The sequence below is a fragment of the Gastrolobium bilobum genome, unplaced genomic scaffold (assembly GCF_033153095.1).
Source record: "Gastrolobium bilobum isolate Gb01-03AN ecotype WA unplaced genomic scaffold, APGP_CSIRO_Gbil_v1 utg11002, whole genome shotgun sequence".
Taxonomy (NCBI): domain Eukaryota; kingdom Viridiplantae; phylum Streptophyta; class Magnoliopsida; order Fabales; family Fabaceae; genus Gastrolobium; species Gastrolobium bilobum.
Genome location: NW_026899111.1, coordinates 568,573 through 595,088, shown reverse-complemented (window position 1 = coordinate 595,088; position 26,516 = coordinate 568,573). Strand labels below are relative to the sequence as shown.

General features: G+C 35.6%; 2 protein-coding genes across 12 annotated transcripts; one reads left to right on the top strand and one right to left on the bottom strand.

Annotated features, from left to right (window-relative positions):
• The first annotated feature begins 849 nt into the window (after positions 1-849).
• LOC133287349 (protein LATE ELONGATED HYPOCOTYL-like) lies at positions 850-14,329 on the top strand. Of its 11 annotated transcripts, XM_061484939.1 has the most exons (9): positions 850-1,044; positions 1,193-1,225; positions 1,422-1,447; positions 1,647-1,838; positions 1,931-2,042; positions 2,267-2,328; positions 11,958-12,179; positions 12,278-13,708; positions 13,789-14,329. In XM_061484939.1, the coding sequence occupies exons 4-9, from the start codon at positions 1,800-1,802 to the stop codon at positions 14,173-14,175; spliced, it is 2,253 nt and encodes a 750-aa protein (XP_061340923.1). In that variant the 5' UTR covers positions 850-1,044; positions 1,193-1,225; positions 1,422-1,447; positions 1,647-1,799; the 3' UTR covers positions 14,176-14,329. The 11 variants fall into 11 exon arrangements, with proteins under 11 accessions (XP_061340923.1, XP_061340922.1, XP_061340925.1 ...); XM_061484938.1 differs by lacking the exon at positions 1,193-1,225; XM_061484941.1 differs by lacking the exon at positions 1,422-1,447.
• A 2,072-nt stretch (positions 14,330-16,401) lies between these two features.
• On the bottom strand, positions 16,402-26,265 carry LOC133287333 (serine/threonine-protein kinase ATG1a). Its single transcript, XM_061484908.1, has 13 exons — positions 25,851-26,265; positions 25,628-25,745; positions 24,763-24,821; positions 24,340-24,404; positions 23,855-23,948; positions 23,687-23,767; positions 23,360-23,471; positions 22,638-22,692; positions 22,225-22,523; positions 21,765-22,129; positions 17,205-17,505; positions 16,980-17,050; positions 16,402-16,885 (listed from the first exon to the last, which is right to left on the bottom strand). Exons 1-13 carry the CDS (start codon positions 26,094-26,096, stop codon positions 16,655-16,657), a joined length of 2,097 nt encoding a protein of 698 aa, XP_061340892.1. The 5' UTR covers positions 26,097-26,265; the 3' UTR covers positions 16,402-16,654.
• Between the last annotated feature and the right edge of the window lie 251 nt (positions 26,266-26,516).

The window sequence follows — 26,516 nt, the reverse complement described above, 5'->3', positions numbered from 1 at the left end:
AGTGCGAAAGGGTTTTTTTTTTAGCTAAGTGAATTTCAATTATCTAAGAAGTTAATTTAAATGATTTTCTTTTTAAGTTTCCTGAGGCATTATTCGACCGATGATTGGAGATTAATCATTTCGAAGCATAAAGATTATCGAATTTTTTTTTGCTTTTATCAATAAAGTTTTTTTTATATACACGATCAGGTATCAAATTTCTATTAAAATATATAAAGAATCCAATTATCTACCAACTCCAGAATTTGTTAATAAATACGTTATTTTTTTTAACGAGCAATATTATACAATCTATTAATTTGTCATTCCTTTTTCTAGACCAATTTGTAATTTTTTATATTATTTACTCATGGAACGTCAACCGATAAAGCCCTAGCAGAACACCACAAGACCGGTCACCCAAAAGCTAGTGGCCACACGGTCGACACGTGGATAACTGATGACCGGAGCAAGCGGTTAACATCGCCACGTAATCAGACACCCCACCGTCACAGCTGGCAACGCTTTTACGGACCTGAAACCTCAGCCAAGGAGTTTGTGGATGAGATTCAAGGGAGAAAAAAAAATTAAAAAAATTAGACAACACCCCTTAAAAAATAATAATAAAAAAGTACAAAAGTAAGCTTCAGTAGAAAGAACCAGAAACTTTTCGCCACTTGTCATGATTCCATGAGCCAGTTCTTCTCAGTCTCAAAAAAAGTAGAAAAAAAAAAAAACGAGCCCTTAATTTTTCAAAGAAAAAATAAATAAAAAACCCTCACGAAATTATAGTGGCTGAGATTGCTCCTCGCGCTTAAACAATTTGGGTGAGTGTGCTGCATTTTTCTTTCTAGTTTTTCTATTGTGGTTTCTCGCTTCAGCAAACAAAAACCTCTCTTCTCTCTTTCTATTTCTTCTTCTGATTCCACTTCGAGATTTTTGGATTTTTTTTTTCTGGTCTGAAGTTATTCGCCATTGCCTGAAAATGAATCCTCAGGCGTATGTCCGGTGATGATCGCTTTCGATCTAGGATGTTCTTCTTCGTTGCCATGGCTTTGTTCTGAGGTGTTCGTTTTCCTTCGTTTTTAGCTTATTATTATTATTATAATAATAATTATTATTTTTAATTTTTTCTGTTTGGTTTCCGAGAAAATTCAACCACCGCGAAACTGCGAACCGATTTACTTCCTCTCTCTCGATTTGGATGTAGCAGGTGCTCTCACTACTCCCAGCGCGACTCTGTTGAGTTGAGTTTCGGTGATTTTGAGTTGCTTTGTGATTATTTTTTCTCGGCAACCAAACAAGAGGATTGAAAATTTGCAGTGATATTAAAGTATTTGTTAAAGTGAAGATAGAAACGGTTGTTGTTGTTGTGATGTGATTTTTTAGTTTGTGTACTGATTATAATTTTTCCCTCTCTTTTTGCTTTCCGCGTTTTAAAGGTTTTGGCGCTGTCGAGTGCGTCTAGGTGAGGATTCTGATTAAGGAAATTTTCTTTTACTCATTCGGAGAAGCGTCTATATCTGTTGCGGTTGATTCTTGAAATTTTTTGATTTGTTTTTTCTTTTCCTCTTCATCTTCTATGTATTATTTTACATGTTGCATGTGAATTGGAATGCTTAGTAGAGGGATCTCTTCCTATTGTTCTTGCTTTGTTTCTTTTGCAGTAGCATCATTTTTCCTTCAGCTTCAGCTCACTTCCATCACGACGGCTTTATTATATACTGTGTTTCGTGTCATAAAAAATGAAAGGAGGTATTCCTTGTATCCACTCCTAGTCAGGGAAGATCTGAAGCAGCGCTAGCTGCTTACGCCCTCTAATGGACGCATATTCTTGTGGGGAAGAAGTGGTTATTAAGGTTAGGTTATTATGATAGATGGACAAGTTTATCGTGAAAGGGAATTAGTAAAGTTTGGTATTGTTGTCTAAGTAGTTTACCGGCAATTGCAGACAAGAAAACCGTATACAATCTCAAAGCAAAGAGAACGATGGACAGAGGAGGAGCATAATAGGTTTCTAGAAGCTTTGAAGCTACATGGGCGAGCATGGCAACGCATAGAAGGTAATAGTTTTCTCCTGGTTAATAATTGACTATTTTCTGCAGAAATTCATTTAGGATTTCCAAGTAATAGACTAATAGTGATATCCAACCTCATACTGTTGAAATTTTCTATTAGAAAATGCCTTGAACTGCTCTCTATATTTTATTAACTCTTAATTGGAACTTTTTTGTTTTTTTCCTCCCATGTCCTTGCCCCTTTTTGCTGATTTACTTCTGCTTTTCAGAGCATATAGGAACAAAGACCGCTGTTCAAATCAGGAGCCATGCACAGAAGTTCTTTACAAAGGTCAATATGGGTACCTTTTCACCTTGGATTATATGTTCAAAATTTCGGTCCTTTTTATTTTCGCCTATGCTTTCTATTGACTTGCTATTGATTTATTTATGAGTTTCGTATCTTGTTTGATCCACTTTAATGAATAAAAATTCTGATCCAACTGCACAACATAGTTCTGTATCTAAACTGGTGGACTTCAAACTATATCAGGATCTCAAATTGAAAGTATAAAAATATACTAACGAAATGAACAACTTGTGACATTGAAATGTCAAGGAAACTATAGTGCTTCTTCAATAATAAAACCCAAAATATATTTGTTGAGAAATTGCGGATTCGGAACACGTTCCACTTGTCATGTTGATTTTAAATGATGATCCTTCATATAACTGATTTCAAAAAGTAAATTAATTATTTTCACCTATGCTTTATTTTGACTTGCTATTGATTTACATATCAGTTTTATATCTTGTTTGATTCTCTTTAATGAATGAAAATTCCGATCCAACTGCACAAATATTTGAACTGGTGGACATCAAAATATATGAAGATCTCATATTGCAAATATAAAAAAATCCTAACTAGGGGTGGTGCAGATGATCTTGGGAACTATGGGTGGTGCATACGAGGATGGTAGTTGTTGGGAACCCATAACTGGGTTTTGTGTTTTTAGGGCTAAAGATTAGTAAAACAGATATGAGTAAAGGAAAGAATAGCAATAAAAAATGCAACTACTCTTATTGAAAAAAGATTGAACAAGGAGATCTCCTTCCTTACAACTGAATCGTTGCTCTGTTTTTCCAAATTAACCAATATGTATCTTTCTTCTACCTTTTCCTGCTATTTATATTAATTCTTTAACTCTAACAACTTTAACCTCCCAACAACTATTCTAACTAACTAACTACCTCTTTGGCCCTATCAATACCATCCCCTTGAAGTTCAACCTTGTCCCCAAGGTTGAAAACTAAAACTAGAATTGCATTAGACATTCACCCTGCCAAGTAATGTCCTCTAGTGGCTGAGAGAACCATTTGATGAGAGCTTGATCAATTGGTCTCTCTGTTGACTGATATTCCAACACACATTCTGGTGGGGATACTCCTTGATCAACCCTTCTAGGTGGGATTGCTTGCTTTGTAACCTGCGGAATTGGGCTTCTATAAACTTAAAGTTCTTTGCAATGAAGGCAATAGCTTCTTTGATACGCAATCCAACATGTGAGACTAATTGTTAAGAACCCAAAAATGGTTTAAGTTTTTTAAGGCTAGAGATGAGTAAAACAAAGATGAGAAAAGACAACTATAGCAATCTAACTTTTGCTATTAAGAAATGATTGAACAAGGAGAGATCTCCTTCACAAGGGTTTTCCCTTACAATTGAGCCACTATATGTGTTTCAAAACTAACCATAATAAATTATTTCTTCTTCCTTTTCCTGCCATTTATACTAATTCTCTAACTGTAACTGGCCAAAAACTATTCTAACTAACTCTCTAGCCCTCTCAAAAGCACGAATAGAGGTGATTCAAAGAGGATATGGAAGGAAGAGTGAGGAAGTATAAGAGTTGCTGCATTTGATCTAAGACTGGGGGGGGGGATCACAACATCCCTAGCCTCTAGGGACAAATAGGAGGGAGACAGTGAAGGAGGAAGCTTTGTTGGGTCAAATAATAGCTGGGCTATCAGGACTTGAGGGGTTTGAGGGAGGGGGGTACTAGAAGTTTCGATGTTCTTAGGTGAAGGCAGATGTATTTTATTAGTTGGTAGAGAGGTACTTTTGTTTGAATTTTATGGGTCTAAGGGAACAATGGAAACCTGTAAGTTGGCAGTAGGGGGATGCATATTGAACAAGTTCTAGTGATGGGAATTATGTGCCAGTGCCACCAAAACAAGTTGGGCGTCATTCCAATTTTCCCTTATATGCTGGACAATGGGTGCAAGTACAACAAGTTAATTTAATGGTAGTGGAAGTTGTAAAGGACATAAGTGATGGACAAGGGGAGGACCACTAGGAGTAAGAGGACAGGCAAGAGACAAAAGAGTAACCTCTTCATTTACCTTTTCACAACATGATGGGGATGATACGTTGGAGGACATCAAAATTATAGGGCCATCTAAAGGACATGCAAGTAGTGGTACTTATCGTCTGTTATGCATAAACAATTTTATAGCACTAGGGCTGGTGTAAGAATATGAATAACTTGTGACTAATACTCCTAAAAATTGGGTGGAGGTAAAGAGATGTGCATATGGTTTACTATGCACGACAATATATGCAAATTTGCGAGATTTGTTCTTGTTTGGATTAGGAGGAATAAATGTGGTACTTTAGTTGGATAGATTGTTTATGGGAGATCAAGGCCAATTTTTGAGCACTAACTAAGAACAATCAGTTGGTAGACCAGACTATTGTTTTGAAGGGAGACCCTTTTGTGTACAACAGTTTCTTTCAAATCTATGGAAAAAGGGATCTATGTAAAGTACAATTGTTGTCACTAACACTGAAGGAAAAGAATATAGTGTGGCCAGAATTAAAAGAGGTTTTGCACCTCCAAGCACGTGAATCAATTGGCACAGGATTGTTCCAACTTAACTAGTGGTCTCGAGTTCGAGTCATGAGTATGTAGTTTTGTTAAAAACTTGGTAGGAAGAGTTTTGTTATCCTTGTGGTCCTACCTGGCTTGACCGAATTAGTCGATTAATCAATGAAATGGTGGAGAAATCTATAAAAAAAGAGGTTTTGCAACAATTGAAGAGGTTTTTTCAAGTCCCTCGAACTACCACCTAAAGTAAACCTGATCATGCCATCATATTAAATGAAGGAGCATAAATTCCTAACATATGACCTTACAGGTACTCTCATTATAATAAAAATTAGATAGAAAAATTAATTAGTGAAATGCTAAGTGTTGGGATTATTATACCAAGTATAATCGCATATTCTAGCCCTGTGATACTGGTCAAATTAAAGGAGGTTAGGTGGAGATTTTGTGTTAGATTATAGAAATTTAAACAAAGCAATTGTACTAACAAATTTCTAATCCCTCCAATAGATGAATTTTGGAAGAATTATGCGGAGCTATAGTCTTTTTCTATCACCAGATCTGGATGCAAGAGGGGGACATTCACAAAACATCATTTAAGACTCATGATGGAAATTACGAATTCTTTATGATGCCTTTTGAGTTGACAAATGCATGATCTACATTCCAAGGCCTCTTGAATAATATGTTGAGATCATTTTTAAGGTTTGTGCTGGTGTTTTTTTATGATATTTTAATTTACAATTTTGGCCAGCTAGCTTGTGCTTCGCGTTTAGGAATGGTGCTTCAAGTTTTGAGAGAATAGAGCTTGTACGTGAACAAGAAGAAATGTTGTTTTGTCTAAGAACAATTGGAAATCTTGGCTACCTAATTTCGGCTATTGGTAGGCTGATCCCAAAAAAGAAGAAGCCGGGATTAGCTGGTCACGACCTTCCGAGGTTAAGGCATACAAGTTTTTTTTGGGTGTAATTGGGTATTACTGGAAGTTTGTTATGGGAACATCGCAAAGCCCCTGATCTAGCTATTAAAATAGGATTGCTTTGAATGGGAAGAGAAAGCACAACAGGCTTTTGATACCCTGATATCTTGTATGATTTATGTACCTGTATTGGAAATTCTAAACTTTGGAAAGGTGTTTACAATGGAGAATGATGCTTTCGGGAAAGGAATATATGTCCTGCCAATGCAGGGAAGTAGACTAATATGATTGGGCACTCAATAGATCAGTATATTGAAGAAAACAATTTGGCCAATTTATGGCCATAATTTTCTACATTGAATAATAGAGGCATTATTTGATAGTGAGGTGCTTTTTTGTTAATAGAGACCAAAAAATTGTTAAAATTCGTAAATGAGCCATGGCTTTTGGGGTGATGAATGAAGACCAACAAATGTGAACTTCTAAATTGATAGAATTTGATTTTGAGGTGAATTATTAGCTAGGGGTGGAGAATAGGGTGGCTGCACTATGTAGGAAAACATTGTTGAGTAATCTTAACTCACATTCAGGATTCTAATCCAAGGAGGGAAGCTGGTCCTCCCTAAATCTTCTCGAAAAATCGCTAAAGGAATTCTAGCTTTTTCAAAACTTATAAATGAATTACAGTACCAAGCCTTATCTCCTTCCAAGTTATTGCAGCCCTTATCAATCCACTCAAATCTGGCTAGATATTTTTGTGAATTTCATAGGACACCATTATGGTTATAACAGACAGGTTCGCTATATATGCCCATTTTGTGGCGTTAAGTCAACCTTACACGGCCAACGAGGTGGCTGGACTGTTTACTAGAGAAATTGTCAAATTGCATAGCTTCCGCTCAACAATAGTCTTTGATAAAGACACACCTTTTCTTACCCAATTCTAGACCAAGTTATTCACAAGGTTATGTGCCAAACTCAAATTTATTTTCGCCTACCATCTTTAGCCTGATGGCCAAACTAAGGTTGTCAGTAGATACAGATACCTAGAGATGTATTTGCGAAGTTTAACATGTTTAAAGCCTAAGCAGTGGCTCAGATTGCTCAATTGAACCGAGTATTAGTATAATACCAACTATCATAGCACAAAACGGCTTACTCCTTTTAATGCCTTGTATGGCAAGGGCTCTCCTGCCCTATTTAAGAATATCCCACACATAGTTATCAAATGCGGATTGCGGTATGTCGCGGCCAACCCCTAAAAACGCTATAGCGTTATAGCGGGTTGCGGTTGCAGAAATAGCGGAATAGATATATGACAGAAATAATGACAAAAATAAACATTTTTTAAAGGAAGAGATAACAGAAGTGACAGAGATAGACGCAGATAGACTAAAAAATCCTTAAATTTTATTCATTACACATTTAAATTTAGGACAAAATTGACATTTTGCCTTATGAGAGCAATATGGCTGCAAATGCGATCGCAATGTTCGCTATTGCGTTTCGGTGTGGCGCGGTTTCTTGTGGCGAGGCACCGCAACGCCCATACGACGCGGCTCGCAGCGCTATTGCGGCGCAATTAACTACTATGATCCCACAACTCCATCTACTATTGAAGAGGTTAACCATTAATCTGATGCTGGATGACCACAAGCATAACTTGGTACAGGTCCCGTACAGTATGAAATTGCAGGTTGAGAAGCGTAGAAGGGATGTCTGCTACCAACCTGCATCTTTAATCTTCTACCATAAGATTCAACCTTACAGACTTAAATCACTAACAAAGTGGATCAATGAAAAGCTTATTCCTAGGTTTTATGGACCATTTGCGATCCTTGAACAGGTTTATAAGTTAAACTTGCCCATTGTATTCCTTGTCTCACTGCTTAAGAAATTTGTTTTTGTTCCTGCTGAGGATCAACCATTAGCCGCTTTCCTATTCCTAATGGGGACTCAAGGTGCAGTCTAAAGAGGATTGAATTACAGATTATTCTCGAGGATCTCACTAAAGTCCTCTTTAAATGGCAGGACCTGCCAAACTTTAAAAATTCCTGCAAATCATTTATAAGACTGCAAGAAGACTTTCTTACCTTTCACCTTGAGTACAAGGTTGAAGGCTTTTGGGGAGTAGTGTTGTTAGGAAATCACCTATTGCTAAGGTTTATATTAGGAAAGGGTATGGAGAAGCAATCAAGGAGAATTTTGTAACATCTCAAGGGCAGGGAGTGATCGTCGGTGCAAAAGAGATGAGGCACGGACAATGAGCGGCTCCTGCCAGGCTTGCAACTGGAGGGGTACATGAATGAATCGAATCAACACTCGAAATAGAGGGATTCTAGAGACTGTGCAGGTATGAGATTGTACAGTTAGGGATAACTTATAAGAATTAATTGGTACTACCTATACTAACAAGATGCATCTACTTTTTGGTAGTCCATAACTTAGAGCAATTCTGGGATGAGTGACCTCCTGGGAAAACTTCTTAGGAAGTATGTAAGTGAGAACAAAGCATGTTGAAAAGCCTCATGTTAGTTTGATGAGACTGTCATTAATCTTGTAATCGGCCGGGCATTACAAATTTAGTGATTAGTGTCACATTGCATATAGGAATCAGGAGGGAAAGTTGACCTGTAGAGCTATAAGAAGGGAGATGAGAAGATAGAGGAGGAAAATAAGTATAGTGAGGGAGTGGGCATGGTCTCACGAATACCCTGTTGTATCTTTTTACAGTTTTTGTCCTTACGTTCATTGTAAGCTTACCATACTAGTACTAATAGCATACTGGTACCAGTATTCGCAGAGGAATAATACAGAGGATTTTCACCACCTATAAGTGTTCTGATTCAGTTTCTAACCTAAGATCTCTACATATCAGGAAGTTGTTTGAGTTGACTTTTTATTTGTTATCTTGAAAGGGTGTCATGCTACTTTTTATTGGAGTCTGGTGGTGTTCTTTTTTCTAGAGCTCGTTGTATCGTTGTATTATGCCTTTCATAGAGAGAAATTTGATGGGTCAGTCACAGGGCAATACTAGGTTTTATGAGAAGTATGAGAATTTGGAAGGTAATTCTTTCTATTATGTGATGGTGAGAGAACAATCAATTTCTATACGAAGACAGAGAATGTATGGAGGAGCACTGAAGGACTTAATTGAATTTATTTAATTTCTCCGGCATTGCTTTACCAAATTATATGTTGTGTTGGAGAAAGTCTGATAGGGTTTTGAACGACTATTTAGCATTGTTTTGCTTTATCATAAATCTAATAACTCGTTTCAGTACTTCAATATCCTTGATAATTTAGTACCTGTTTTCTTTTACTGTTTTTTTTTTTTTAACATGTTTAATACTAATATTTATTTAAAGTTAAATTTCTAAGTATTTTTGTGAGCTTTTTGTATTTCCATCTTGTTGCCATTTGTTTCTGAAACAATTTCCAATAAGTTTGCTTTCTAAGCATTAATACAATATTTCTTTTTATTGAGTTCAATCGAGGTATTCCTATCTTTGTGTTATAGGAAATGCTTAGATGTCAAGATGGCTGTTTTACCTGTTCTTTATTAATAACCATTACGTATATATTGTGGGAAATTAATATGAATTTTTAAACACAAAAATCAATAACTTCAACAACAGCAATGCTGTCTTTTATATTACTTCCAAATTGACTTTCTGAGAATAAGAAAATAATAAGGGGAGAATGTACTGTGGTTGCTAAATTAGCTAGGGGAAGTTTCATAATTCACCATACCAAGAGTGCAGTACCCATATTTGAAACTTGAAGTTCCGAACACAAGAAATAATATGATACTGGAACATAACTATCATGTGATGTGCAGTTACTCAGTTGAATTTTTAATGATGGATCAAGGGAGTAAAAGCTAGATAATTAGAATTATTATTCCTTTCCAAATTAATGATGATTCTCCAAAAAGGACTTCAGGGTTGTTAAGATAATAAGGATTGGTAATTGATTTATATAGCTAGGAAAGTTGATCCTTCATACACAAAGGGTGGCTGGAATTCCAGCTCTAGTAGGATGCTGACATGCCGGGCAGCGGGATTATGTTTGTAGACTAAATGTAAGGAAAATGTTTTGGAAATTTAGGCTTTATAAAATAGAAGAAGATAATAATTCAATTCCTATAACAGAGTATAGAGGACTGTTCACTAGCTGAAACTTACAAAGGAAGCAAAATGGATTTGTTTCAGTAGATTTATTGAATCTTCAATTCTTCATTCATTCCATTCTAATTCTTATTGAATACAATGAGAAAAAATACACACGCACACACAAGTATATGTTTATGTACAAAACTACAAATACATAGGATTACGGACTCTGATTCATCTGCTTATTTAATATCACTATAATGAAAATCTGATATAAAAAGCTTATAAGCACCTGTAGTGAGGCAATAATCAACTGCACTAAATCATTGGTATTGAAGACCCTTATATTTTTTTCTTGGCCTTCTACTAAACCTTATTTATACTGAAAGTACAGCGCACACCTAGCAACATTGTGAATGCTTAAGTGAGCTTGACCTTTCTAGTAAAAGTGAAAGCAAGTATAAAAACAGAAATTTATTTTAAGGAAGACGTGAGAAAAATAAAGGATAAGAATGTTAAAGAACTATTCGTCCCTTTCCTGGTTAGGCATAGGGGAAACCCTCTTCTTTTTGTTACACGCGGCGTGAGAGCACGAGAGCGATAGTATAGCTACAGAAAGACCAGACTGCCTTTATGTCAATGGCTTCAACTTAGTGCAAATCAACAAATAACGAGGCTCACATTCACCTCCTATAATAATAAAAAACAATTCTTTAATAATAGCAGTAGTATTAAGATGACTAAATAATAAACTAATAACAATAATAACTATCGTACTTGACAATTGCAGAATACAGAAACTTGAAAGCTTTCATGTGATTTCTCCTCTTCTTTTAATTGAGTGCAAACAAGACCACTGTTGATAAGAAGCAACGGAAACTAAAGTTCCTTACTTTCTTCATGATGACAGATGCTCACACTAATTTCTAGAACTTAAATTCTCTGAGTTTTAAGTACACAAGAGTTCAATATAAATGCCTATTGTTAGTTCAATGATGGACGATACATGTCTAAATGCTCTATCTGTCTTTCTCTCTCCCATTGAAAGGAATTTGCCCACTTGAATGATGGGGGGTTGGTTTGGCCAAGTAATCAATTTGATTTTCTTGGTCAGACCAGCCCCCCTTTTTTTAATTAATTGTACTAGTATCCCTTGTCATATATAGAATACGACTTCATGTCAAAGCCATAGTACGCAAAAAAAAAAAATTAACCCAACTCAAAATGCTTGCTATTGAGTTTTGGGGCCTGTGTAAACAGTTATAAAATACGCCTACAACCATAAATGCAACTCTTCACTGCTAATATTATGTGGAATTTCGAACATAATATTAAACCAGCATAGTAGAAATTCCTGCAGATGATCGAATGGGCTTACTTGTGGGATCCATGATTGTTTTTTTTTTTTTTAAATACAAATAAAAATTTCCCCCCCTTGAAAGATTAGTTTCCTTGAAAAAGGAAATATTTTGTACTATTTTTCTAAGATCATTAAACTAGTCTTTAAAGACTAGCTCGTATTGTAATCCCTTAGTTGTGTTGGTGCACAAGTTTAACAGTGGTGGATTCTGCAAATTTTTGGGGACTGTTAATCGACCTCTCCTGTTTCATAGAACTACTACCATCAATGTAGTTTGTGTCTCGTTTTCCTAATGTCAATGGCTTCCTACCTCTTCAAAGTCTACAATGAATAAATGGTGTTGTTATACATCTTTTTAGTTAAACCACAATCAGTTTCCAGCCCCTCCAAATCCATGTGGATAATCCTTGATTACACCGACAGGTATTTTTTTCCCCAACTTGATTGGAGAATATTTCCAGATAGTTTTCTTTTCTTAGCTTTCATGAAAGGTAGTACTTGATTTAAAACCATACGCATAGTTGATTCTGCTTTGTGCATGAATACACTGAAATGTTTGTGTTACAACTATTTCTATTTCTCAGAAACTATTTTGGAAATTTTTCGTAAGGATAAACGTGCTAGAACTCCAACTAGTGCTTTCAATGGTTTTTGTGAAACTTCACTTGCTGAGAATACTATTACAATTTCTACTTTCAGTTGGAGAAAGAGGCCCTTGTAAAGGGTGTTCCGATCAGACAAGCTGTTGACATAGACATTCCCCCTCCACGGCCCAAAAGAAAACCAAGCAATCCTTACCCTCGGAAGACCAGTGTTGGTAGCGCAACATTACATAGTGGAGCAAAGGATGGAAAACTCAATTCATTTGAATATTCACATGATAAGCAAGCACTGGACTTGGAAAAAGAACCACTTCCAGAGGTTAATATTGCTTTTATTCTTTATATTTTACTTTCCCGACAAATTTTTTCAGTTTTCTCTTTCAGTTAAATAATTCAGCTTGTTCCGTATTTTGTTAGAAAAATGATTTAGACGAAGGGCCAACAACTTTAAAAGAAAATAAGGATGAGAACCGCTCAAAAGTATTTACTGTTCTCCAGGAGGTACCCTGTTCCTCTGTATCTTCAGCAAACAAGAGTTCAATATCAATGTCAGTGCCACTGGGAAATTCATGCGCCTTAAAGGAGATTACACCTTCAGTGAATGAGGTAATAGCAGATGAAATAAATGAATCTTTTGTCACTATTGAACTTGAAAATCGGAAGTTGGAGATCAATATTGGAAAACAGACTAATAGCACTAGTAAAGACTCCAATTTGGAGAATTCTGATGCCTCACAAGTGACATTGGTTCAAAATGAGAAAACAGGTGGTCTTAATTGCGCATCAACAATAGATAGGACGCAAGGCAATCAGAATTACCCTAGACATGTTACTGTGCACGTTGTTGATGGGAACGGAACAAGTACTCAAAATCCATTCCAAGATATGTTGTTTGGAGACTCCACATTTCAGCCAATAGGAGGGGTTAACGGGCTACCTAATCTTCTCACCAATTCGGATGCATCAAACGCAAGTGAAAGCCAAGGCAACACATCACGATCTTCTATTCATCAATCATTTCTTCCTTATCCTCCCTTAACACAACACAACCAAGATGATTGTCAATCATTTCTTCACATGTCCTCCACATTTTCAAGTCTTGTTGTCTCAACCTTGCTGCAAAATCCAGCAGCCCATGCTGCAGCAAGTTTTGCTGCTTCATTTTGGCCCTATGGAAACCCAGATACTTCAGCAGATTCTCCTAGGTGTTCTCAAGGAGGTTTTCCATCTAGACAAATTGGCTCCCCTCCAAGTCTGGCAGCTATTGCAGCTGCTACTGTAGCTGCTGCAACTGCTTGGTGGGCAGCTCATGGGTTGCTTCCTTTGTGTGCTCCTCTCCATACTGCTTTTGCCTGTCCTCCAGCATCAATGACTGCATTTCCATCAATGAATGCTGGTGAAACACCGGCACTGAATACACACCAAGAAAATATTACACTACAAAATCCTCATATGCAAGATCAGGTACTGGATGCAGAATACTCGGAAGCTCAACAAGCTCAACATCCAGCTTCTAAGTCACCAGCTGTTACTTCATCAGATTCTGAGAATGGAGATGCCAAGTTAAATACTTCATCAAAGGCTACCACTGATCACGAGATGAACAAAGCAATTTCCGAGCACCCTGATTCCAACCAAACGAAGGGCAGGAAACAGGTTGACCGTTCCTCATGTGGTTCCAACACAACCTCTAGCAGCGAAGTGGAGACTGATGCATTAGAGAAGAATGAGAAAGGGAATGAAGAGCTTGAAACACCTGATGCTAGCCATTTAGCTATTGAGTCTAGTAATCGCCGAACTAGAAGTATTAGCAACCTTACCGATTCTTGGAAGGAGGTTTCTGAAGAGGTATCCCAGTTACTTTTAATGAAATTTCAATACAATGCTAGCATGTATTCCTTCTCTTCTCATGCCATTGTTATTTTCAGGGGAGACTGGCCTTTCAGGCTCTATTCTCCAGAGAGGTGTTGCCTCAAAGCTTTTCACCTCCTAATGATTTGGAAAATAAGGATCATCAAATGGAAGACATCAAAGATAACAAGCAAAACACAGATGACAAAGATGAAGACCTTGACAGCAAGAGAAGCAGTTCTAATTGTGAAGGAATGCATAAAAACATACCATTTGTAGAAAATAACGGGGGACTGCTAACCATAGGGCTTGGACAAGGAAAGCTTATGACTCGTCGAACAGGCTTTAAACCTTACAAAAGATGTTCCGTGGAGGCCAAGGAAAACAGGCTTGGAACGACCAGTAACCAAGGTGAAGAGAAAGGTTCTAAGAGAATACGCTTGGACGGGGAAGCTTCGACTTGAGGTTTCATATATGCATGCAATCGCACAGAGGAAACCTTTGGATTTTGCGTGTCATTTCTTAATCCCTATATTGTTTATTTCTAATACTGCAGCTCACGAAACTTGTGCAGATGTGTGTACTATATTAAATTATTATATATGCTCTTTTGCCATCTTGAACTGATGTTAATGCTGTTAAAAACTCCGCTATATAGACTTAGATAAGATATATTAAGTGTTGTTGGAACGTTGAACATTAATTTATGATCCTTCGTTTGGCCATTTTCCTCGTTTTTCTTGTAGTTGTTTGACATATATCTCTGAACTATTTTTCTCTTTTACGAACTCTGCTCAGATTGAATAAAATTTTCTCAAACTACAGGATATACTTATATGTTGATGTGGCAGCCAACATATGCCGTATATTGGATGCGACGAAAGTGAATATATATATATATATATATATATATATATATATATATATGAGTCAGGATCCTTTGACACCAGTGTCAAACTTAAAGTTTGACACCTCATCTTAGAACCGTTAGATCAAAAAAGATCGATGGTGTCATATGCTTACAAATCAGAATCGTTGATCTTTTTTGATCTAACGGTTCTAAGATGAGGTGTCAAACTTTAAGTTTGACACTGGTGTCAAAGGATCCTACCTCTATATATATATATATATATTTGACTTCGAAGTTTGACGGCTTCCTTGATAGGATTATTATAAATATATGATTCTCAGTGCCGTATGTTTGGATTTTCTTATTTTTAAGCTAAAATATACTTATAAGTATAAGTTAGGCCAAACAGATTTTAGAAAAAACTCTTTTTTTTATAATGAAGAAAAAAGTTGAAAGTTAAAAGTTTTTAGGAAAAAAAAAATTTTAAGCTCTTATCTGCTTTTCTTGAATTGTGTGCTTTTTTTTGAAATGAAGACTTATAAAGATAGATAGAGATAATTTTATTAAAATATGTACTTTTAAGCTAAAAAATTTATATAATTACCAAACAGTTTTTAACTTTTTTTTAAACTCTTATTTTTAGCTTTAGCTTATAAGTAACTTCTAGCTTAAAAAAGAGATGATCCAAACAGGCTCTCAATCTTAAATTCTGGCATAAATTAATTTTTCCGTCTTTATTTGCAAGTGTTTTCCTTTTCATCAAACTCTATTTTGAAATGGTAAGTAGTGTATCACATTTGAATCGCTTTAGTAACTAGCTAGACAAGTTTTATATTTGATTTGATGTATTGCAATTATGAAAATTGAGAGAATTTTTCATTAAAAAATTCAGCAGTCATACTAAATTGGAACTATTCTTCGTACTATGCAACAGTGTTTCAAAACCCCAAAATCGCACTCTGTCTCCCGAGTTGACCCGGATCAATCATGACTTTTCCTCTTTGAGGATTGAGGTCACAAGTTGGATCCTATATGCATTTCGACCATTCTGACCTCCAATATCCGGCCGGGTTTCAGTGACTCCCGGGTCAAAGGGGGTCACTACATTTTTTTTTTAAATTCCACGAAACAACATCGTTTTATTAAAAAAAAAAAAAAAATGCTTGCAAACTTAAATTTAATCATTCTTTTCTCTTCCAGTGACCTAGACGTCTTCAATTTTCAACTCGCTACCGTGAATCTTCTAGAAAAGATAAGAATTTTACCCATTTAAATGAAATCTTTACGATTGTCGATGGAAAACAAAAACTCATTCTTACTTCCTTTAAATTTTTCTTAGTTAGGGACCTTCTCAAAAGAAGCAGAGTCGGATCAGCATAATAACCCCATTAGAATATGAGTTTTGTATTTTGGTATCTTGATACTTTAATTAGGTTGTGTAATATTGACTTGTAATTGTAATTGATGAATTATATTAAGTATATTTTGAATCTTTGATGATTGGTGATTTGTTTTTTAATATTTTCATATAGAATATATATACTTATATATTTTTAATATATAAAATCGAATCAACATAGTAATTATGTGACCTCCGATTGAATCCGTGACCCCTGACTTCGGCTGGCCGGCCAGGTCTATGGCCGGACCGAATTTTTAAACACTCTGTGCAATGCATAATTACATGCTAGTATTAAGTAAACGGGTTAAACATAACCTAGCTGAAAAAAAAAACCTGAATTAAGCTGCCAGTGCTTTTACTGCAATCCCAAAACGAACCAGGAAAACTTTCGCAGGAAGAAAATTTTAAATACAACATTATCACAAGAAATTTGCACTAATTGATCGTAAAGTGGTTTCAAAATTGTACAAGACTATGAGCTATACACTATTTACAAATTCCATCTCAAAGAATTAACGAGATTATATATACATTAAACATGCAATAAAGGCAAAGTCCCTCTGAAAAGCCATGGTAGGTTTGTACATATCTATATACAATAAGGTATATGTCAAAGGTTGTCTCTGGTCGAATTATTAGGAAGTCAACAACTCATGTCAGCAACAAATTACTTCACCAATTTACAGGTTATTTACTTCGATGAAAGAGTGCAAGCTTCCTTTGAAGAGGACTGTGACGAAGATTTTTTACGAGACTGCAAGATGAGAATATATTTTAAGATTCGTTTCTTATCAGTTTCAAGAAGTGAAAAAGGTGGGTTAAGTGGAAGGTTCTCTGCTTCTCCCACAATAAATGAAAGTAGAAGAATCGCTTTTGAGTAAGATGCAGCAGCCCTGTCTCTGTTCTCCATATACTCATCTACCTAGAAAAAAGGAAAAAAGCCTATTTAGTGAAGTACTGATTAATTTATAATAATGTCTATTCCCTTCATAGTTTACAAGTGTTTGTCTACTTACAGCACCACTTGTCCCGAATATAAGTGCTTGTCGGAATATAATCTCCATTGCATCTGGCATCTCGGCTGCCCCTGCAATATGTTTTTTTGAGTACATAGTTGATATGATTTTTTTAGATAATATAAACGGAAGTTTAGCACAACTTCGAATCATGTAATCAGTCTTTGCAAATGCAATGTTAGGCTTATGAAAGGATTAAGTTCAGAAACAAAAAAGAAGTCCTACCATCCATATTTTGAATATGACATGATAGTTTGTCAGCATGCTCAACTGCAACAATAAACCCATATTTGGCCCACAAGGAAACAGATGTAGGATCACTGAAATTTATGTTCTGTTGTTCCATGGTCTGTGACAAGCCCACATCTCCACTTGCCAATATGGATTCATTAGCTGAACTGCTTCCAGGCAACTCACCCTCACTAATGGAGGCTAACCAAGAGCTACAAATTTCTAGAGCTTTCTTCCATATAGCCAAAACCACCAACTCAACTGCAAGCGACTCTAGATACTGTCCTGTATTATACTGCAAAAAATAACCATTAAAATCGAAAAATGAGTAGAGAAGACACAATGATAGAAAGATATATCAGACATAAGTGGCAATGGCGCATTTTATAACACGGAACTGTGTTTTGAGGTTTGACACAACCCTCTGAAATTAACATGTGAAAGTACAAAAAATATAGATAACTAAGTATACGTCCACTATACTTGGGCAAGCCACGGCAAACAAAAGAATCCAGTTGGGAAATTACAAAGCAATAAGTTAAATGAATTCAACTCTGCCTATGTATGTACGCATGCAAACATGCATGGCCTGTCCCAAGTCAGGGTAAAGGAGAAGGGTTGGCGTCAGGTGTAATGAGTCGGTCGTAAGAGAAAACAACTATATCTATGAGATGTACCCTTATGACTTTTCATTGGAGCGTACCCTTCTTAGTGATGCATAACATCAGACCTCAGGTGTAGCAAAAAATGGGCTAGGGCCCTTGCCACAAGGCAAGGCGCTGCATCGGACCCCGGGTGTAGTGGTAAATGGGCTAGGGTCCTTGTCTTGGGGCAAGGCGCCATATCTTCACCCGGATTCGATGACAAGTATGTCAGGGTCCCAACACGTAAATGGGCAAGTGTGACGGGCAAAAAATGCCCAGGGTTTAAGGATGTGATTGGAAAACTGGAACATGGGAACCTTAACAAGTAAATCGAGGGAGTTAGCAAATATTTGTACTAGAAGGAGAGTGAATATTGCTTGCTTGCAAGAAACTAAGCGGGCTAGAGAAAAGGCTAAGGAAGTGGAAGCTACCAAATTCAAGTTGTGGGATATAAGTATAAACAAGAGTAAAATTGGTGTTGGGATTATGATTGATAGAAATTTAAGAGACCAGAAAAAAAGGAGACAGGATTATTTTGGTTAAGCTCATAGTAGGCGATTTAATTTTGAATATCTTCAATGTTTATGCCCCCCAAGTTGGATTGCAATTAACCGATAAGAACCAATTTTGGGAAGACATTGAAGAGGTTTAAGGGGGATACCATGAGAAAAGAATTTCATAGGAGGAGATCTACATGGACATGTTGGTAAAAGTCAAGAATGTTATGGCTATGGGACGAGAAATAAGGCTAGAGGTGATATCTTGAATGTTGTACTAGTTTATGATTTGATGCTAACGAACACCTTTTTTCGAAAGAGGGAGCCACACTTAATCACATATTATAGCAGCCAAAATTATAGCCAGATTGATTTCTTTTTGGCTAGAAGAGACGATAAAACCTCATGTGTTGACTGTAAGGTCTACCCTGCAAAATTTGTTGCACATAAGCTGGTAGTTCTAAAAGTTCGATTAAACAAGGTACATAAAATGCTGAAGAGTGCTTAGAACTCAATAATAAGATGGTGGAAGCTAAATGAGGATAAACAAATAGAGTTCAAGGAAATGATATTTCATGAAGGACCATGGTAGTTCGATGGAGAAGCAAATGAAATGTGGAATGAAATGACTATATGTATCCAAAGAGTGAGAACAGGGGTGTTAGGAGAAAGCAAAGGGAATGGATTTCAAACAAAAGAAACATGATGGTGGAATGAAGAGGTGCAGGAGGCAATTAACAAAAGAAGGAATGCTTTAGATGTTTCCATAAATGTCCTGATGATGAGAACCTACAAAAGTTTAGATTGGCGAGAAAAAATGCATAGAAAGCAGTGCGAGAAGCATAAGGCAAGGTTTTCTCTGATTTGTACAAAAATATTGAGAGCAAAGGTGGTGAATAAAGGTATATATAAACTTGCAAAGATAAGGGATAAGAAAAATAAAGACCTGACCCAGATAAAGATGAAAATAAAAAACTTTTGGTAAAAGATACATAAGTTAAGGAAAGGTGGATGAACTACTTTAACAAACTTTTTAATGGGAATGAAAATAAAAGTGACGTGGATTTGAAGGATGCCTATAATGATTTGAACAGAAGGTTTATGCGCAGAATCAAAGCATATGAAGTTAAGAAAGTTTTAAAGAAGATAAAGACTAGTAATTATTTGGAACAAATGGTGTCCCTATTGAAGTGTGGAGAGGCTAAAGGGATGTGACAATAAGTTGGCTAACAAATCTTTTTCAATAAGATTCTCCAAACAAAATGTCTAATGTACGGAGGAAAAATATGCTTTTGCCAATTTACAAAAACAATGGAGATATCCAAAATTGTTCTAACCTTATAAGCATTAAGCTTATGAGCCATACTGTGAAATTGTGGGAAAAAGTTAATGAACATCGCTTGAGGAGAAAGACCAAGGTCTCTGTAAATCAATTGGGTTTATGCTAAGAAGTTGTACCATGGAGTCCATTTTCTTGATACAATTAATGGAGAGATATCAAGAGAAGAAGGACTTGCATATGGTGTTTATAGATCTTGAGAAGGCATATGATAGGGTTCCAAGAAAGGCTCTATGGTGAGTCCTTAAGAAGAAAAAAATATCATCAAAGTATGTAGAGGCAATCAAAGATATGTACAATGATGCTATTACATGTGTGAAAACTTGTAATGAAACATCAAGTTATTTTCTTATCACTGTAGGTGTACACCAAGGTTCTGTTGTAAGTCCTTATCTTTTTGCCCTAGTTATGGCTGAGCTAACAAAAAATAATCAAGAGGAAGTGTCATGGTGTATGTTTTCTGTTGATGACATTGTACTTATTGATGAGACCAAGGCTGGTAATAGAAAACTAGAATTATGGATAAGCATGTTGCAGTCTAAAGGGTTTACGCTAAGCCGAAGCAAGACTGAGTATATGAAGTGTGAGTTTACTCTAGTAAGTTATAGAGATCAAGATTCCGTACATTTGCTTGGATAAAAGGTACTCAAGAAATATGCTTTCAAATACCAAGGATCAATTTTGCAAAAAAGTAGAGAGATTGATGAGGATGTAAATTATAAAATCAGCGTAGAGTGGATGAAATGACACAATGCATTAGGGCATCTGTGTGACCGCGAAATTCCCCTCAGGCTAAAAGGAAAATTCTATAGAACAATGGTGTAAGGCTTGCAATGTATATGGAGCTAAATGTTGGCCAACACATAGGCAACATGAGAATAAAATGGGAGTAGCGGAAATGTTGATGTTAAGGTGGATGTGTGGTTATACGATGATGAATAAGATAAAAAATGAAGGTATTTGACGAAAGATATGAGTAGTATCGATGGTTGAAAAGATGAGAGAACATAGAGGTGGTTTGAGCATATAAAGCGAAAGCCCCTAGATGCTCCAGTAAAAATAAAAGTTTGTTACTAAGAGCTTGACACAAAGAGAGAAAGAGGTAGACTAAAACTTACTTGGGGGATGGTAGTAAAACAATACTTAATGGAGAGGAATATAGATTGACAGACAGTGTGTTTTAAGACGGATTGGAGAAAAACTACTAGCATTGTGGAGGGTTAGACTCATTTTTCTTCCTATGTTCCAAATGATCGTTTTTTAGTCATTTTCTCCTTTATCTCCCTTTATTTCTTTTTTTACCTCTTTTTTAGTTATTTTCATTTTTATTTCTTTCTTTTTTTCTTCTCTTTCATTTCTCCTTTTCCTCGATCTTTCTTCTCTCATTTATTTATTTTTTCCTTTATTTTTATCTCTTTATTTCTTTATTTAATTAATTTATTTATTTTTACGTTTTTAACATTCTCATTCTTTTCTTTTTTACTCTTATGTATCTTTATTTTCACTTTATTTATTTTTTCTTTTAATTGTTTATTGCTTTTTTAATGGATATTGTTATATATATATTTTATTTTTATCCTTTTTTTCCTTAATCCTTTTGTACTTTTCATTTGGGTTGCCACCAACCCCAACTAATTTGGCATGCAAACACAGTTCTGTGATCATTTTGATGTACAATACAACGTAGAAAATAAGACTCTAAAGTTAAAGGGTATCAATATTGTAAAGAACCAATTCAATCTAAAAGTTTAAACTCGTAAGTGAAGGCTTTTTTGATGATTTTTTTATTTCTCTAACACGCCCCCTCACACAAGAGCTCATTGGACTTGAAGGGAGGACAATGCAACAAGCTTGTACCTGTGCTAAGAAACTCCACAATATTTCTCTAACATCTATTCACGGAAGCTCTAATACCACGTCAAGCAACCAATTCAACTCAAAAAACTTAAGTTGATAGATAAAAGCTACATTAATAATTTTATATTATATATCTTTGATAAATATCAATGATAATTTAATTTATTTAGTTTTTAATCTTAACACAATGGCATATGATTTACAGAACAACACTTACCTTTTCTTGCGAAAGTTCTGCAAGGATCTGCACATACTGATGCAACGACTCTAACCTGTTTGAAGGGTGCAGTGAGGAAATTCCCTGCTCTTTCCTAAAGGCAGCAAATTCACAGGATGACACTGATGCCTCAAGTTCATTGCTTGTTACATTTCCTAATCCATCAGTGGAGGAAGAGCACGGATCCTTTGTTTGCTTAGCAGCTTCAATTTCCAGGTTAGTCCTCTTTGAAGGACAGATAGTAACCCTGCTTGAGAATTTATCTTGCATGGATGCCTCATAGTAGTCAGAGAAAGCCTCCAATGATGCAAAATGGGGATTTACGAGGACATAATCTTTCTCAATGGACTCCATTAAATGGGAAACTGAATAGAAAAGCAACAATTAGAAATTCGAAGGAAAAATGACAGGTCGGAAACAATGCAAAAATAAGCATATCAGTATTCAGAGAGTGTTAGACCTCTGGTTTGGTTTGACAAATGAGCAACTGCATCAACAGGCTTCCCCTGCTTATCACTTGCAATATTTGGAGTTGACCCTTTAACAATCTTAGTGCCAGCTGTGATCTTGCAATCCTTCATTTGCAACAGCATGGTCTCATTGACAGCTGAACTGACTACCACAGGATCATCTACAGATGACTCGACATGATACTCAGAATGTGATTGAGAATTCTTCTCAGAGGCAGAGCTAACTAATTGATGAGACATTGATCTTTCTGATTGATGTAATTGAAACTGATCAACATTCCCGATTGACCTATAAGTTATAAACTATAAAAGATTACTAAAAGTAGCTACAAAATCGAGAGAAAATATAAGGGGGATACAAAAACTGAATTAGAAAAACAAAACCTTCAAAGAAAATTATGACCTGGGTTCCTGTAGAAAATTGTGATTGAAGAACTCCTTGAATGTTAATCTCTCATCTGCAAATTAAAGTCCAACTTTACAGAAGTTCTCTACATGAGCTCTAACTATCTTTTAAAATATACACATAATAATATGTCAGCAGAACGACAATTGAAAACGGGCCAGTCTAGGTTAGTCAGTTGGAACAGTTAGATAGTTAGTTAGTTAGTTAGTTAGACAGGGAGAGATAACAGGGTATAAATAATAGGAGGGAAATAATAGCGATCAGTTTTAGACTTGGTGTCAAGCCCAGATACTTGCAGTAGGAGATTCTGTATCTCCATTGTTCTATTACACTGTTTCTCGATCTCAGTTTTAGTATCATTCTTATGCAGATTCAGAGATTGCCAGTTCTATCATAATATTTCAACCCCAGACCCATCACCTTTACACATTCACAAAGCAACGCGGCAGAATAAACATGCACAAGTGAACATGACATACAGGATGCTTTTGTTTGAGCTATGAAAAAACGCTTTTATGATACAACCTATTTTTTAGAAGCTACTATTTTTAACTTATGGGAAAAACACTAAAGCAGTTTTTTTTTTTTTTTAAGTTTTTGCTTTTCTTTGAAAAACTTATTTAATGTATATAAAAAAATTTAAACATGTTTTTCAATTAACAAGATATTATTAAAAAAAAAAAACACAAAAAAGGGAGGCCCGTAGTTGTAATGAATACCCGGGTTTCCACGTAAAAGGCTTCTGCAAAGATCCAAGCAATCAGAATGTAGCTCTCTTAAAGCCTCTGGTGGAAAGTGCAGTTCAGTACATGCCAAAATATTTTGAAAAAGCTGCAAAAAAAAAATGATATTAAGGGAAAGGAAAGATATTTACAATAACAAAGATATATGACTATTTACCAAAAAAAACTAATAACAAAAAACAAAGATCCATAACTATAATCTTCCTTTTTTGAAAAGAAAAAAAAAATCATAATCTTCCTTTTTCGAAAAGAAAAAAAAAAAGATAAAAGAGAAGAAATATCATAATTTAGCCTCTTCAAAACCTGCAATTGACTATTTCCATCAAATGGCGGCCTCCCAATCACTAGCTGATACAATATTGCCCCAACACTCCATAAATCAGCCTGCAACCACAACACTACTTTAATTTTTTTTTTACAAAAGATATCAGTAATTACAATTTGATCTGAGTTATATATAGCTTTTGTCACCTTGGCATCATACTTTTGACATTGAATTATCTCTGGAGCCATGTAATAAGGTGAACCACATAGTGTATCTGCCAACCCCTGGGGTGTGAGAGACCTAGTGCAACAATACATCAGGAAGCTACCAAATGCAAGGAATACAGAAACTAATTTTTTCTAAAATCTTCTTGTTGTTTCAACCAGATTGAGTACTTTTTTATGAGAAGACCATTTGAGCATTTTTCATATAAAACTAAAAGGGAGATATTATATAGAGCAAATAGAGCAAGCATCTACACGCAGAGCCTTTGTTTTATAGAATGGCCTCATGTCAAGTAAATCAATTTATCAATGTCTCCTGCTATCAATTGTATTACACAAAAACAAAAAATAATAAAACCCGAAAAAAGAAGAAGCAAAAAGCAACAGCTCACTCCAGCTTATATCAGCAATGAATGAAAAAAAAAAATGTGTGTTTGAATTGTTTAACTCCTAAGAAACCATCCTACCTTGCAAAACCAAAATCCCCTATTTTAAGAACTGGTGTAGCTGCTGAAGTTGCCAATAGTAAGTTCTGCATGTTTAGAAAAAAAATAAAATCAAGACATGAATGAATTACTATATGTGCAATAATAGCTCAAACAATTATAGGGGTTCATAAGGGAGTTGATTATATCAATATACAATAAATTACATGCTCATATCACCATTTCTGAACAAAGGAAAACCCACAATTTCTGAGGGTCATCTGAATTTTTTTAAATAAAAGTCATGTAACAGAGTCCTTGGTGTGCAAAGCTCATAGGGAAAAGTAGACTTTTGCAACAAGCTAATGCAATCATTAATATCAACAGTCAATTAAGATATACCAAGACAAACATATGAGAAAGTACCATGAAAATTTTATAATTTCACAAGATACATTCAGATACCTGTGGTTTCAAATCCCTATGAATGAGGTTCTTTTCTTGAAGCACCTGCAACCCAGAAGCTACAAGACGAACACCGGGATTAAAATCAATAGAAATTCAAACATTGTCCACCAATTAGCACAAGCAATGCAGAGTACAGAAGAGAGTGGAAGAGAAAATCAAGATTGAACAAGCGGAACTACAAAAACATTTACAAAATACAATGAATTGCAAAAATTTAGTAGCAAGACATATAACTGAAAGTATTTTTTTTGTTGGTTATCAGCACCTCCAAAAAGAATCATCTACTCGTGAAAGTGTTGTGTTATTATAGACTCAGGTTAACCATAAATCCTATACTAGCAATATAGCATAGACTATGAATATCAAATAATTAAAAATGATAAATATATAGATATTATAAAATTAAGAGTAAATACTCTTTTTGGTCCTCAGCAAATTTCACGATGCCCACTTTAGTCCCTAGCAAATAAAAAGGCTATTCGTAGTCCTTAAGAAATTCAAAATGGACCCATTTAATTGAAATCGTGGTCCTTCACAAATTCAAAAAAGACCCACATTAGTCCCTCAAAAGGACTAAAATGGGTCCACTTTGAATTTTTTAGGGACCACGAATAGCCTTTTTATTTGCTAGGGACTAAAGCGGGCATCGTGAAATTTGCTAAGGACCGAAAAGGGTATTTACTCTAAAATTAATCTACAAATATGTTCTAGAAAACGAGTGTATGGCCAAATTTAGACCCAAAAAGAATACAAGTTCACATTAGTCCTTGAAAGATAAAATTTACCATATAAGTCCCAGAAATAACATTGTGTAATCATCATAAAGAGCAAAAAAGTGGCATGAATTCAAAGTCTTACTCACCCAATTGCCTCATGAAATGGCGAGCAATGGATTCTGAAACTTTGCCATGGCGATGAATGTAAGCAGCAAGGTCCCCACCACCACAATACTCCAAAACAAGGTAAATCCTGTCATTGGTCTTTAACAAAACAAAACCCAAAAAAAAAAAAAAAAAAAAAAAACATTTTTTAAAAACAAAAGAGAAAAGAAAAACACAAGTCAAACAAACAAACAACCACCTTACCTCAATTGCTTCGAAGAGTCGAGTGATGTTAGGGTGATTGATAGTGCTAAGAATAGAAATCTCTTTTCGCAGATTCTCTCTGACTTTGGGACTCATATGCCTCGTATCAATCTCCTTCACCGCAAACTCCAAACCCGAGCGTCGATGCCTTGAAAGCCACACCACCGCGAATGAACCCGACCCGATTCGAGGACCCAGTATGTAATCCCCGATCAAACGGGTCATGGTGGGGCCTCCGAAATCCATGAACAAGAAACCCGAAAACTGCAACCACACCTTACGGAGCCACGGTGTTGTTGGCGAAGATTAATGGGGTTAAGGGAATCATCGAAAAGATTGCAACTTTGGATTCTTGGGTGCGTTTTGCTTGTGGAGAAACGACGCTGTGAGTGAGTGGAGTGGACAAGCATCAACTTTTCTTTTTCATCTCTCTCACCAATGTTTCATTCTTTCATTTTTATTCATGTTTTTGCCGTTTGATTTTATTTTATTTTATTTTATGCTTATAAATTCCTTTGCTTTCCAATTGGTCATTTTTAGTTTTAGCTTATGGATATGTAATCCCAAAACAAACAAAAATCTAACTTATATATGAGTGTAGTTATTATTTAATGACTTCAAAGAATTTTGAAATATCTGTTTATATAAACAATTTTCTATTTAAAA